Source organism: Eschrichtius robustus, chromosome 4, assembly GCF_028021215.1.
Source record: "Eschrichtius robustus isolate mEscRob2 chromosome 4, mEscRob2.pri, whole genome shotgun sequence".
Classification (NCBI taxonomy): Eukaryota; Metazoa; Chordata; class Mammalia; order Artiodactyla; family Eschrichtiidae; genus Eschrichtius; species Eschrichtius robustus.
In genome coordinates this window covers 90,909,847-90,925,216 of record NC_090827.1, presented here as the reverse complement: position 1 = coordinate 90,925,216, position 15,370 = coordinate 90,909,847, and the positions used below count along the sequence as shown (strand labels likewise).

The following is a 15,370-nucleotide window of genomic DNA, read 5'->3' as shown; positions in this document are numbered from 1 at the left end:
CACATATAAGCACTGAATTAATCATGAAGTAATAAGAACATAAGACCTTACAATTATGTAACTACAACTAACGATCCAGCCCTCTTTCCATCTTACTCCCTCATCCTTCTGCTTCTTTTTAACTTCCCTTGGCCTGTCATGTGTTCCCTTAACCTTGCGACATCCAACAGTGCCGGTTTTCATTTCCTTCACTGACTCAAAGGTTCTTCAAGTTGCCAGCATTAAGAGTTACAAGGTAAAGAAATACTAAGCAAACACACAGTCATTATACATTGAATAAAATCACTTAGCACTCATTTCATACTGATCTCTGTCACACTTAAAGGCAGGTGAGCAGACATCTTCCCACACAATCTCAGCAGTAATTCTATAAATCAAGATTTTGTTTTAGGCCCACCTTACATGGTGAACAGCAGTAAGCTAGAGCTCAGTAGTACATATAATCGTCCATTTTAGAATAAAAATAATCAACGTCTGTGGGAGATAACGGCCTTAGGACCTTCCATTACTCCTCTAATTCCTTTGATAACTACTGCTTACCTTTCAGAGTTCCACCTAAACCACCTATACAGACACTCCTTCCCTGATGAGCCAATCCAAAGCAAGTCACAAAGCTGTCCTCTCAAAGCACCCTCTCCTTTTCCTCATGGCACTTAACACAATCTCTAATTACATGTTTGTTTAGTTGCTTGATGTCTCCCACACCAAGGATGTTTCACTCTCTACTCTATGATCAGCAACTAACACAGAGACACACATGGCACTAAAAAAGAATCTGTTCAATTAAAGAGTGACATGATTAAGCACATATCCCCTTAGCAAAAAACAGCCAGATGACAGACAGATAAAACCTCAAATGACCAGCACTCAAATAACCAGCATATTTTAAAAGAAAGGTTGCCAGAAGGCGAGAAAACTTCCGAAACCTCAGAGTTAGATTCGAAGTTTCAAAATGTGCCAAAGCTGGAAGTGAAAACAAGTTTAGAACCTATTTTTTTTTTTTTTTTTTTTTTTTTTTTTGGCTGTGTTTGGTCTTCATTGAGGGCTTTCTCTAGTTGTGGCGAGCGGGGGCTGCTCTTTGTTGTGGTGTGCGGGCTTCTCATTGCGGTGGCTTCTCTTGTTGCATAGCAAGGGCTCTAGGCGTGCGGGCTTCAGTAGTTGCGGCTCGCAGGCTCAGTAGTTGTGGCGCGCAGGCTCAGTAGTTGTGGCGCACGGGCTTAGTTGCTCCGTGGCATGTGGGATCTTCCCGGACCAGGGCTCGAACCCGTGGTCCCCTGCATTGGCAGGTGGATTCTTACCACTGCATCACCTGGGAAGTCCCTAGAACCTACTTTAACATGTCTTACTTAAGATGGTTTAGTTGCGGCCACTTGGACTCAAAGTTTTCTTAGAATTCCATCACCATCTGGATAGACAGTTTGAGGTCTGAGGCATCATCCAGGAACTTAACATTCATCTCCACAGGAAAATGAGAAGGAGAGGAGGGAGGGCAGACAGCTCAGAGATCAGTCAGAGATGCTACCATGTGACAAGCTACATTTCTCAGGCACTGACTAGAAACCACACACTGGATGCTTGGCTTTCTGAAAAAAGCCAACCAAAACGTCAGCCTCTGAGAGACTCAACTCCTAAGATATTCCCCCAACTATTTTTTAATTTTCTCAGCTACCAGGTGACTCTTAGATGTGTTCAGCCATTTTAACCGAATATTTTGAAAGGTTAAATTTGTTTAATAATCTATGGAAGGACAGGTAAATAAGACAAATCCCAGCCCACGCTGAAATGGAATGAGAGTGTGGCAGCTGAAAAATCAAATGTTCTGTAGTTGGAGAGAGCCACTTTGCTATTCTGCCGTTAAAACATTACTTCTGCTACCATTCATTCGTCCAGTCAGCCATCAAATCTGTGGGTAACTATTCTGTGGACACTATCCTCCAGCCATACTGCCCCCTCTGTCTAGATGCTTTCTTGCCTCGTGGCCTTCCCATTTGCCATTTTCTTCATTGGAATGCTCCCTGCCTGCTCCTGACCTGGCTGGCTCCTTATCCTTGAGATCTCGGCTCAAAAGTCATTCCCCCAAGTGGCCACCATTGAGTAACACATAGATCCTTCAGGTTCCTTTGGTCTCTTGCTCCATTTCTTTACTTAATGACACTTAGCAGAATTTGCAATTATATATTTGTTTTGTGTCCTCCACCTCCCATACTAGATACTGAGATCCTTGAGTGCAGAAACCATTTGTTTTTTTAAATCAATGTAAAACCAGCAACTACCACAGTTTCTAGCATATAAAATATGCTGAATATCTAGTCAATAAACTAACAAGTACATATATTTCTCATTGCAAGATGCTTCCTCAAATTTTCATGTTATGTATAGAGAAAACAAATACTACTAACAAAACCACTTCACCATTAATTTCATTTTTTGCTTTCTTCAAATACAAAGATCAGAATTTTTATATGACAAAAGCTTTGTAATTCATCACTAGTGTCCATGTAATTTTAAAATACATTTTATAGTTAAATATTTTTTAAATGTATTCTTTAAGATGTACGCATTTTGTACCTCCCTATTTAAAAATTCAAATTAATAAATTAAATGTTTCTAAAACTAAATTTATATAAACATGTTTAATCTATTTTGCTCATTAAATGTGTCAACATTCAATTAGTTATTTTCTGCATGTGAACTTCAATACTGAATTCTAATAATTGGTTAATTAAAGATAAGAACTTATACTTAGATCCTTTCTCACAATTCCTCTTTCTAGCAAATGGAAACTTGAATTTAAATTGTTAAACTCAATAAGTTAATCAAAATTTCAACTACTGATATATAAAAGGGAAAGCTTAAGAAGCACTGTTTCTAAATTTCAATAAAATTTTAAATTAAAGTATTGGTGAATAGTAAATTTTTAAGAATTATCTTTTCTGTACCAGAGTTAGATATTTTTCTCATGTATTTATAAAAATCTACTTGATACCAGGCAACTAAATCCAGTGTAATTCTGTAAAATTAATCTATTACACACAATTAGTGGTTTCTAAAGTACTTTAAACACTTTCTCTGACATAAGTTATATCTTTCCCTTAAATTTCAATTAACAATTTATTTAGTAAATGTTAAAAAAAAAAGACAAAGTATAAAATACAGTGTCACTCTAGTCTGTGTTCCTACTATCACATGACACAAATTAGAACTGACTAATGAATTATTATACAGAGAAGAGATTTTAAAGCCTGTCAATAAAGAACTTACTTGGCCCAATAATCTTGATAATAAAAACAACACTTATATAGTGCTTTGTTCTAGGCACTGTTGCAAGCCATATACAAACATTAATTCATTCAATCCTCCAAACAATCATATGAGGCAAGTAAGATTATTATTCCCATTTTACAGATGAAGCCACAGAGGAGCTGGCAGGTTAAATAATTTGCCCAAGTCACACAACTGATAAAGATCATTTCTGTGAGTCAAATCCAGGCAGTCTGGTCCCAAAGTCTATGCTCTTAACAACTACACAAAACAGACTCTGGTACATTTTATGGCAAAGCACCCTCGATATCCCTTCAGGTAGCAATAACATTTGACCTTTACCCATTTAATATGTGAGTTCAGTTCTGCAAAGTGCTTCAGAATTCCTTCGGGAAAAAAAGGTAAAGTAGACGTGAAAAATATTAGCCTAGGTTTTATCCTATTTTGTTTTTAGGGTTCTAAAGGAAAACATTTCTTTGAGAAGCTTTTCTTAGAATAATTCATAAGGCATGTGTGGTGTTATTGAATGGATTTCTATAAGCACTTCCCTTGAGCTCTAGTAGGGCAGGTTGTGTAAAGTTTCAACTGCTATCATAAATGCAGCCTCGCCATCTGGTGTCAGTTTTTGTTGTCTCAAAAACTGTGTCTTAAAAATTCTTTTTTAACAACAGTGTATATACAAACAATTACATCTCTATTTATGAAGTATATACATGAAGGCACTCCTGTTTCATTTCAATCCTAAGTGCCAGAAGGGTTTTTTTTTTTTTTAAAAAGATTACATCTTTTAGCTTTAAAAAAACTACAAAATTGGATAAGCATGCTAACCAATGATATTAATTTAAAGTGGCAGAGGCTACCAAACTGTCATCTTCAAACATCACATAACCGAAATGAACCTCAAAGTAACTAAGTCAAATTTATGGCTTTTATTAATCATGGTATTTTAATCATCAAAAAATACTTCTCAATTATTCTAAACAATATCTAAGAAAAACGATATCATAGACATGCTGTTCCAGATTCACCTGCCTTGTTTACATAATCCTGAAGAATTATATGCATATTTTATCTTATTTTCTGCTCTAACACTAACTAGACTCAATATTTTTTAGAACTACTACAATTTCCAAAAGTATAGATTTTTGTTTGTTTATCTAATTACTCATTTTTTATTTAGTTATTTTATCTCATTACTCTTAAGTATGAGGCTTTTAAATGCTGCAGTATTATATGACCCAGCAATCCCACTACTGGGCATATACCTAGAGAAAACCATAATTCAAAAAGACACATGCACCCCAATGTTCATTGCAGCACTATTTACAATAGCCAGGACATGGAAGCAACCTAAATGTCCATCAACAGACAAATGGATAAAGAAGATGTGGTACATATATACAATGGAGTATTACTCAGCCATAAAAAAGAATGAAATTGGGTCATTTGTAGAGACGTGGATGGACCTAGAGACTGTCACACAGAGTGAAGTAAGTCAGAAAGAGAAAAACAACGCATATTATATGTATATGTATATTATATGTATAAAATAAATAATAAGAACCTGCTGTATAAAAAATAAATTAAATTTAATTTAAAAAAATAGTAAATGCTGCAGTATTAGTTATGAAGTATTTTATAGACACATATCCAAGGAATTATAATATTTCTAGAAAATATCAGCCCTTTTTTCTAGACTGTATTTCCTCACTTTTAAGTAAACCAAAATGACTGTTTCCAAGATTATATGAACCAAAATGAGTTGGGGCCAAAAAACAAAAACAAAACAAAAATTTTCTGAAATCCCAGCTTCCATTTCTGCTTTAAATGAGAAAAAACAAATTTTAAGATAAAATCTCAAGTGCTAAAAGGAGTTTTAGAAGCCAATGATAAAGCACAAATTTTAATGTGTGACTTCCAACTTTTACAATATTCACAAAGAGCTTTGTGCTTATATGACATGGTATATGAAAAACCACGTTAAAAGACTCAGACCTCTTTATTTTATGGAGTCATACTCTGTTAAAAAAACAAAAAATCCAACATGAAACCAGCTTCTAGTTAAGACGAGCAATGAAAAGTTTGCATTTATCTCTACTCCTCCTAAAACCTCAAAGGATTAAAAATAAATAAATAACTACAAGCCAACACTGACTGGAAAAGTAAATGATAGCATCAGTATCAAGAAATCAGGAAAGCCTAAGGAGGGATAGGAACTAACTCAGGAGGTTTCAGAGAACTGATTGCTAAGCCTGTAAGAGATCAAATTGAGAGGAAAACCAATTTACTCACAAAATTTCAGAAGGTCTCAGGAGATACAGGCACAAGTAACTCTGGAAGTGACTATGAAGGAGAGGGGGTGCTGAGAACAGAAGAGTTGTTGAAAGGCAATTAAAGAGATAAACTTGCACCCCTCACCACTCCATCCCAGAATCCCTCCCTTACTTCTCACCTGGAAAACTGCCCCTCCTCTTCCTCAACAGGATAATAGGGTTTTATTCACTGGAGAAGATCAAACAGGGGTCTCTGGACTGGGAGACTCAGACAAGGCTAAAGGTAGGGGACAGCACTAAAAACAGTAGAATCACATCTATATCATAAATATTTATACTCAAAGTCCACGTTCCCCTACTGAGCTCCCAAAAAGCCGTTAACCACTATTACCACCCTCAATAAGGAGATTCATTTAAAAGATACTGGCATGAGGAGTCTCCAAGGAAACACATTAGGAAAGCCTAGCAAGATCATCTTACAAGAAATAGACAGAGAGACCCATCAGGGCCTGATCCAATCAGCTTTGTAGGATCTCATTTTAAATGAACAGCCCAAACAGAGAATCATTCATGAAAGGAAGAGGCAATAGATAGGGCAAACTTCACTGTTGTCTTATTCTAAGAAACAGCCACAACAGCCCCAGCATTCAGCAACTACCACCCTGATCAGCGAGGAGCCATCAACACTGAGGCAAGACTCTCCACTAGCAAAAAGGTTATGACTTGCCAAAGGCTCAGATGATGGTTAGCATTTTTTTGGCAATATTTTTTTTTTTTAATTAAAAAAATTAAAAGCCCAAGATTAACAAAACATTTGAGGAAAACATCTCTAAGGTAAAAGATGGGGAAGAAACCCTCCTCCAAAAAATTGAAAGAAACAGACACTACAGGAAAAGAAAGCTTCAAAACACTTATTAATATCCATAGAAAGATAAGAGAATATATTATGTCCATGGAACAATAACAGTACATTATAAGACGAACAGTCAAAAGAAAGAAAGTGCTTTCTACATTAAATATAGGACAACAAAAAACAAAAGTGGGTTAGAAAACACAAGCTAAATAAGCTTTCTTAGGGGGCTGTACGATGGTGAAATTGATATGTGTATGTATTTTGATTACTTCACAAACTCATAGTCCTGAGGAAGAATTTGTGGATAAATGAATTTTAAGTACATAAAAAACTAAGCAAACCAAAAAAAATCAATAATTATTAACTCCAAGGAAAACTAAAGGTTGCAAATGAAAGAAAAATTAACAATATGTTGCAAAGCTCAAATATGAGTAGCATTTACATAGATATTAAGAGTATAAAACTAAATACAGGTATAACATAGACATTTTATATGGCTACTTTAAAAGAATGATTACATGGGAACTGTGTCTATGCAGGGGGGACAGTGGGTGAAAATGAATAAACATTATATTCCACAGTAGTGTCTCAACAGCTAATTATTAACGCTGAAGAGTCAGAAAGAAACAGTATGAAAAGATTATTAAGATAAACAAAGTAACCCTCAGAATGGGAGAAAATATTTGCAAATGAAACAAGAGACAAAGGATTAATCTCCAAAACATACAAACAGCTCATGAAGCTCAATATCAAAAAAACAAACAACCCAATTAAAAAATGGGCAGAAGACCTAAATAGACATTTTACCAAGGAAGACATACAGATGGCCAAGAGGCACATGAAAAGATGCTCAACATCACTAATTATTAGAGAAATGCAAATCAAAACTACAATGAGGTATCACCTCACGCCAATCAGAATGGCCATTATCAAAAAATCTAGAAACTAATGCTGGAAAGGGTGTGGTGAAAAGCAAACCCTCCTGCACTGTTGGTGGGAATGTAAATTGATACAACCACTATGGAGGACAGTATGGAGGTTCCTTAAAAAACTACAAATAGAACTACCATACGACCCAGCAATCCCACTACTGGGCATATACCCTGAGAAAACCATAATTCAAAAAGAGACGTGGACCACAATGTTCACTGCAGCACTATTTACAATAGCCAGGACATGGAAACAACCTAAGTGGCCATCAACAGATGAATGGATAAAGAAGATGTGGCACATATATACAATAGAATATTACTCAGCCATAAAAAGAAACAAAATTGAGTTATTTGTAGTGAGGTGGATGGACCTAGAGTCTGTCACACAGAGTGAAGTAAGTCAGAAAGAGAAAAACAAATACCATATGCTAACGCATATATACTGAATCTAAAAAAAAAAAAAAAAGGTACTGATGAACCTAGTGGCTGGGCAGGAATAAAGACGTAGACATAGAGAATGGACTTGAGGACACAGGTGGGAGGGGGAAGCTGGGGCGAAGTGAAAGGAGCATCGACATATATACACTACCAAATGTAAAATAGTTGGCTGGTTGGAAGGAGCAGCATAGGACAGGGAGACCAGCTTGGCGCTTTGTGATGACCTGGAGGGGTGGGATAGAGAGGGTGGGAAGGAGGCTCAAGAGGGAGGGGATATGGGGATGTGTATGCATATGGCTGATTCACTTTGGTGTACAACAGAAACTAACACAGCATTGTGAAGCCATTATACTCCAATAAAGATGTATTAAAAAAGAAAAAGATAAAGTAAGTACCAAAAGAAACTACTAAAGAAAGCAGAAAGTGGCTGCCTCTTGTGATAAAGTGGGAGAAGAGGAAAACTGCTTTTTTTCCTCCAGTTTTATTGAGATATAATTGACATACAGCACCATATAAGTTTAAGGTGCACAGCATAATGATCTGACTTACATACATCATGAAATGATTATCACAGTAAGTTTCGTGATCATCCGTCATCTCATACAGATGCGACATTAAATATAAAAAAAAATCTCCTTGTGATGGGAACTCAGGTTTTACTCTCTTAACAACTTTCGTATAGAACATACAGCAGTGTTCATTATATCTATCATGTTATATATTACAAGTACTTATTTATCTTATAAACTGGAAGTTTGGACCTTTTGACAGTCTTTATCCAACTTCCCCTCTCCCCAGCTATTTTTTCTTAATAAGCCATGCAGAACTTTCAGATGCTTTAAACCATGTGCTTTTATAACCACTAAAAAACTTAATTTTGAAAGTTTAATGTGAACACATGATTTCTTTACCTTATAGTTGCCAAGGAGAGAACTGACTAGAACTTACTTTTGGTAACATTATCAAAGGTCACCTGAAATGAAATGATGCTCTTCTGAAAAGAAAGCAAGCTGAGGTTTACTGAGCCCTGCTTAAGGTGCTCTGTAGTCAGACCCAATGTTACCTACTTTTCCAACTGATCCCACAGAGGAAGCCTTGACCTTACACTTTTATGTGTGGGAAACAGTGGTTCTGAGACATTGAGTCACACAGCAAATGAGCGATAGCTTGACAATTCTAATTTCTGTCTGATTCCAATATCCTCATTCACTTCTCTGCAGCTAGACTGACTGAAATTAGCCACGTTATTTTAATAAACACTAAAACTAAGAATTTTTTCCTCAAATTACAAATAAAATATGGAAGCTTTTTATTTGCTTGGCATGGTCTTCACAAGTTATGTGTGATTTGAGAGAAAAGGCCAACTAGTTCACCAGTATAAAAAAGATACTTTTTATCAGAGATTTAAGATTCAACTTCAAGTTCAACATGGTGATTGATATAGAACACCCTGGTCAGATAGAGAGACTTGTCAACTTTCCACTACATCTGCTTTTCACTGAAAGGCTGGCCGCAGGACAGCTCTCCCAGGAGGCTTGAGGCCCTCACACACTTACGGAGCAGGTGGGAAACTGCCCCACTAAAGCGGCCTTGGAGATTCTGGGCACAGACTGGAAAAGTCAGCCACTGACAAAGTTACCAATCGTATAAGTCCTGATCTCCCTCCAAGTCATGGGTGGCTTCTAAGTGATCTCTCAATCACTGTTTGTGAATTTGACCCCTTTTTTGGTAGTTGATCACTGGCTTTTTCATTTTCCCTAGTTCTGTGTTCAACCTGGACATGTAATTCTCTGGCAGTTTCTCCCTCCTGGTCCTAGAGCCTAACTTGCGTCTTCCATAAAATAACCTCAACTAACCCCTCTACTTATCTCATAGATTTCAGGACATCCAGATATCACCGACATCAGTGCCTTTTCACTCCCTCTAGCCTGAAAAGTATTTCATCTAAAAACGCCAGTCGAAACAGTATCCATTTTCCAAAGGTCAGTCGAGTTGCTATTCCTCCTTAGAAGATCTCTGAAGAAATGTTTTCTCAACCCCTCTGTAACCTCATGATTCTGTACTCTGTGGACCTTTCTGTACCAATTATTATACGTTGTCTTTCAAATTTATTTTTATTTGTATTGTTTTCTGCCCAAAGTGGAAGATACAAAAAAGGCCAGGAACACATCTTGCTTATCCTTGTATTCGTCCAGAAATTCTTGAGCATATTATACACACAAATTTCTAAGTTAACCTTGCGTGTTCAGCTCCTGCTGTCCCGGACTCACATTACCACACGATGCTTCCCTACGGTTAAAAACATTAATTTTTTAAAAGAGGAATTTAGCTGAGTAAGAAAAAAAGTTCTAAAACATCTTGTCAGGTAAAAATATGAATTCCTCAAGATATACTGCAGTTTTTATAACTATGCTCAGTGCATGATACCAAACACACAAACATCTTTAGAAAACAGCAGGTTAAAAAGTCAAAAGCATTTCCTAGTTGCAGATATTCTTGGATATTTCAATACGTGGTTCTCTAGAAGGGGTGTGGCACATTCAACCACGTTCTCTTTGATTTACAGAAACTCACAGGATTCTTCCTCTGAGTTGCATATTCAGGAAATTCTGGAATAAATTCTATCCAGTCTTCCATATTTGCATCTACTCAGACTTGCTGAAAAGCTTGAGCTTATTAGTTGCAGATAGGAAAGGGGAAGAAAAGAGACTTGTTTTTTTATATTCAAAACCCAGTGAGGTTTTTTTAACACAAGACCATTTATCAAGTTTCTCATCTGCCTCACCTGTTTGAAACACTAACAACAAACCCAAGTTCAACATTTTATCAAGTTTTTTCCATACAATTTTTTAAACCAATAGTATAAGATCAAATTATAATTAGATCATTCGAATAGTTAAATAAATGTGCATACTTTAAGCTCAGCTGGAAATGTTTCCATATTTCTCTAGTTGCATGGTGTTATACAATTATTTTCTTACTAAATATTGGGCAGTTTTCACATACTGTGCATTGATTCAGAGCTGGCATTTCCATTTCAAAGCGAACAGACACTCAATCACATGAAATAAATCCAGATTATGAATTTGATTACTTTGTTTAATGTCACTCATGACTGAGGACAGTTTCCAACACTATTTGGAGAAGGATAACCAAGTATGGCTATTTTTTTTTTTTTTTTTTTTTGGTGTATCTTGTGGGATCTTAGTTTCCTGACCAGGGATTGAACCCGGGCCCACAGCAGTGAGAGCACAGAGTCCTAAATACTGGACAGAGCAGGGAATTCCCACTATTTGTTTTTAAACTGTGTTTTGACAACACATGTACTCACATACAGAAAACAGCAGGTTAAAAAGTCAAAAGGGTTTCCTATATGTCTATAGGGGGGAACAGAATTTAAATAAACGCACTGAGAGTTCACTGCTCTGTTAATGTACACCAGCACTATCAACGGCACCAGCAGATTTCCAACCAATACAGTGCCTGGAGTTTAGTTTTTACTACAAGATCCCTATAAATTAAAAAATAGCTGTTTTAGAAAGATTGAAAGAAAAAATGATGTCTAATACTAGGTTTTTATAATAATTCATTCAACAACAAACACTAAGAATATCTACCACATGCTAGGCAACCTTCTAGTTGCTGAGGATACCACAGTAAACAAAAACCAATATAGATGACTGTCCCCATGGAGCATATATGCAACAAATAAATCATCAAGTGTATAAGCTATGAGAAAAATAATTAAGGGAGTGATGGGGTGGTGAGGGAGGGGCAGTGATAATATTAACTTTGGTGTTCAGGGATTCGTGCAAAGGAGACTTTAGAGCAAGAACTTGAGGGAGGTAAGGTACAAGTCATGCTGCTCTCTGGGTACGAGCATTCAGGGCAGAAAGAAGAACAAGTTCAAAGGTACCCGAAGAGAGATCCTGCTTCTTATTATGTCTAGATTTGATAGAATAATAAAGTAGTTTCCTTTTTCTGTAATCTATCAGGTTATAATTTTTGATGTGGGGCCCAAAGGAGATGGAGGAAGCTGGTATAAGATTTCAGCCAACCCTCAAATCTGTTTTATGCTACTATGGCCCACAAGCCAAACCTGGCCCATTAAATGTGTTTATAAATAAAGTTTTATTGAAACACAGCCTCATTCATCAGTTTACACATTCTCTGTGGCAGCTTTCATGCTACAACTGCAGAGTTGCTGAGCTCCCACAGACACCATATGGCTGTAAAGATTAAAGTATTCATTATCTGACCCTTTACAGAAAAAGTGTGCTAATACTTTCTCTATGGAATTCAGAATGCCATCAACATCAGTGCTACCTGCACCAAAGAGACATGTGACCATGAGTTAAACAAAGCTCAGTAACCTCTGCATAAGGAATGGGCAGGCATCATTTTGTCTAATTAATGAGCATCTTAAACACCCTCACCATAGCCTACAGAGTCTAACTGGAAAAATGAAAAATGGAGATTCCACTTGTGGTCTAATAAATACATGCTTCTTGGTCAGTTACACATATTTCTTTTAAGTCATAGCAATATAATCATGGAGAAGAGCTTTTTAATTTCTTGGTGATATAACAAACTCCTTTGTTTACTTTCCTAGCTGCATCCTGGTAACCTGGAAAAAGACTCTGAAGTCAGAAAACTCAATTATTTTCTCTAAAATGGAAAAATAAAAATCTCAAAAAATTACAGCCTCTAACCTTAGGCAGGTTCAGAATAGAAAGGACGGAAAGTCAGAGTTCTGACAAAAAGAGAGAGAAAATGTTCTAACTATCCCAGAGGTGGCCAGTAATGGTGAAGCTTTCTCAGTGTGCCTGCAACATAAACATACTAACCCTGTCAAGATCGAGGTACCACCCACCAGAGATCATTCAGGAAACCACAGAATCTGCTAAATCTTCCAGTGATACTTTGAGAGAGCACTGGGATCTCCCTAATCATTTAAATTCTACAGAAATGAAAGACCTGAGACTATTCCCGCGCAATGTTTCATTCCACCAGTGTGTATATTTGAGTAATGACTCATACCATTGCAATTTGACTATGCATTTACCAATAATACCGATGACTGATGAAAAGCAGACACAGTTAACTACTTTGTCATCCTAATGGAACCAGAAAGGAGTGAGACAAAATACGTGATGCTAAGAAGTTCTCTGCTTCAGTTTAGTCAACATCTAATTTGCTAAAGGGATGCAATCTTATAAAGTATTAACCATGTAATTACTAACCACAAAAGGGTTCAGCTTTTTTTTTTTTTCTCGATTTCTTAAGAAATATCATTCCTTCTCCCACTAGTCAACTGATACTTCTTCTGGCAATTTTTTTGCTAATAAAATTTATTTTAGGAGAAAACAAGGCTTTCTAGAAATGATGCACCTTTTCAGGGGAAGAGTAGAGAAAACCAGCACAACACAGAGACTCACCACAACAACTACTTAAACATAAGAGATTTAATCCCTAAATAATTTAATAATTCATGAGGAACATTTCCAGTAAGTATTTCAAAAGGACATTCAAAATTCAGGATGTCAGAAAATAATTCTAATTAAACATAATCCCTCCCCAAAGATTTCTCAGTACTGCAAAATGCTTAAGGACAGAAGTTTCTTTGTCAACAACTGAAATGATAAATCTGCTTTTAAAGTATAATATTCAAGGAACTCTGACCTTTTGTGCAACATTCGAAACTCAAAACAATACATCAATAACAGTGAAGCCTAAAATGTAACAGTGACATACTTTCCCCTAACTACAATAAGCCTTGTATTCCCAAACAGAACACTGTTATAATAGGAGCGAAGGCCAAACAGTGTGGGTTGAGTAATACAAACCCAATCAGTGTTGTTTTTCTTTGCTACAAATTGAGACACAAGATATTGCATTTTGGTGCAAAGTTAGAAACTAACATTAAGGATCTAGATGTGGAATCAAACTTCCAGTTTTAATTTGCTATGCAGAACCTTAACCCAGAATTCCATTCAGCACATGGCCCATGCCCCACGTTACATCTAAAGAACAGCATTTGCAAAAGTGTATTGAAAGTCCCTATGAACTGTCTCTGTATGCTTGGGGGGTGGGGAGGCGCAACAGCAACCTAGCAGGTTTAGAAATGGATACGCTTGCATTTTTAAAAATATGCCACTTAGGAAAAAAAAAACAAAGAAGAATAAATACATACCCTTGGGGACAGAGTTTGTCAAGCCATCCCGATTTAACCTTTCTTGCAGATGATCCATAAAAACAGGCATAGGGAGATATTACATTTGAGGAAATGATTGATGAATCAGCCTTTCCACTTGCTGAGCTTAGTGGATAACTGTGCCTATTAACAGAGGCCAAATTCACTGCTTTTTGAGTCCTAGATTTAGATGGCTTTGAATGTTTTCTTCTTAAACTCTGAAAGCATTCTTCTACTGTTGAATATTCTGATTCCGAAGCAGAGTCTATAGGAAGACTGTTTTTGTCCTCTCGAGGTATCCAAATATCTTCTACTTTGCCTTCACTTACATTCTCCATCCTGTTATCATATAAGCTAAATGGAAAAAGAATGGTTTTAATATTTCCCACAGTTCTATGTGACTTAAGCCATTGGTTACTTTTTCTATTTATAAACAACCAATCACAGAAATTTAAGGCCAGGAAAAATCTTGGAGTTCAATTAACGCATCTGATGATTTTTAAAACTTCCTGAAAAATAGAAATCTCTCATTATACTAACACATATTTGAATACTACTAGAAGCAGTGTATTTTTTCTTATGTATCATTTAATCTGACCTGTTTATTTTGGGGGTTGGGTGAGAGTGGTGAGGATGGAGACTGCCATATTCTCTGCATCACAATTTAAACGTCTTCACCAGCACCAGTAAGTGGCCAGCCACTTAATGGGCCAGATCATGAACCACTACCTCGTGGAGAGAGGTACTGGAGATCTTATTTCCACATGTTGCCCCTTCTCTGACTCTCCACTAATTGACTTCAATGACCCTATGTTCCATCATAATGTAATAAAACAAAGAGTACACCTGACTGGTGAGAACTTTAGTATTATTTTGCATCACTAATGAGAAAAAAACTGCACCACATTGCTAACTAGAAAACAAGAAAGGGCCAGGGTACATTCAGAAGGTAAAAGCTGTATAACATATAATATTTACTGGAACACATAGTTGCTAAGTATATTCCTATAGATTTAAGGAATGACAAAACAGATTGGCTCAGCCATTTATGTATAATAAAACTCATTACAAAGAAGTTTTTGCTAATCAATGAAACAGATATGCCTAGGAGTCAAATTACATCCTTCTGGACGTGGTATTCTAAAAATCATTGCCACCTTAAAGGACTTAACTTGGCCCCTTCCACACTCTGCATTGTAGTAAGTTCATATCAAATGCCTACTGAAGATTCTCAATTATTTAGTCTCATCTTAAGGAAACCCTCAACAGTGTTAGCCTTGGAGAATAAAGGTTAAAATAGACAAATGTTAGGTAATGATGCACTACACCAAGTGCTAATAAAGCTGAGAGAAAAATAAAATTTAAGTTGGTACCTTACAAACTCTATTCAATCTCATGTGTGATCCAAATAACTGGATAA

At 36.4% G+C, this 15,370-nt stretch overlaps 1 protein-coding gene across 1 annotated transcript in view; it reads right to left on the bottom strand.

Annotated features, from left to right (window-relative positions):
• The window catches only part of ARAP2 (ArfGAP with RhoGAP domain, ankyrin repeat and PH domain 2), a 196,141-nt gene that overhangs the window by 159,447 nt on the left and 21,324 nt on the right, over positions 1–15,370 (bottom strand). Inside the window, exon 5 of the mRNA XM_068541993.1 lies at positions 13,951–14,304. Within this exon, the coding sequence (XP_068398094.1) occupies positions 13,951–14,304 (354 nt within the window). The remainder of the gene's footprint in view (positions 1–13,950; positions 14,305–15,370) is intronic.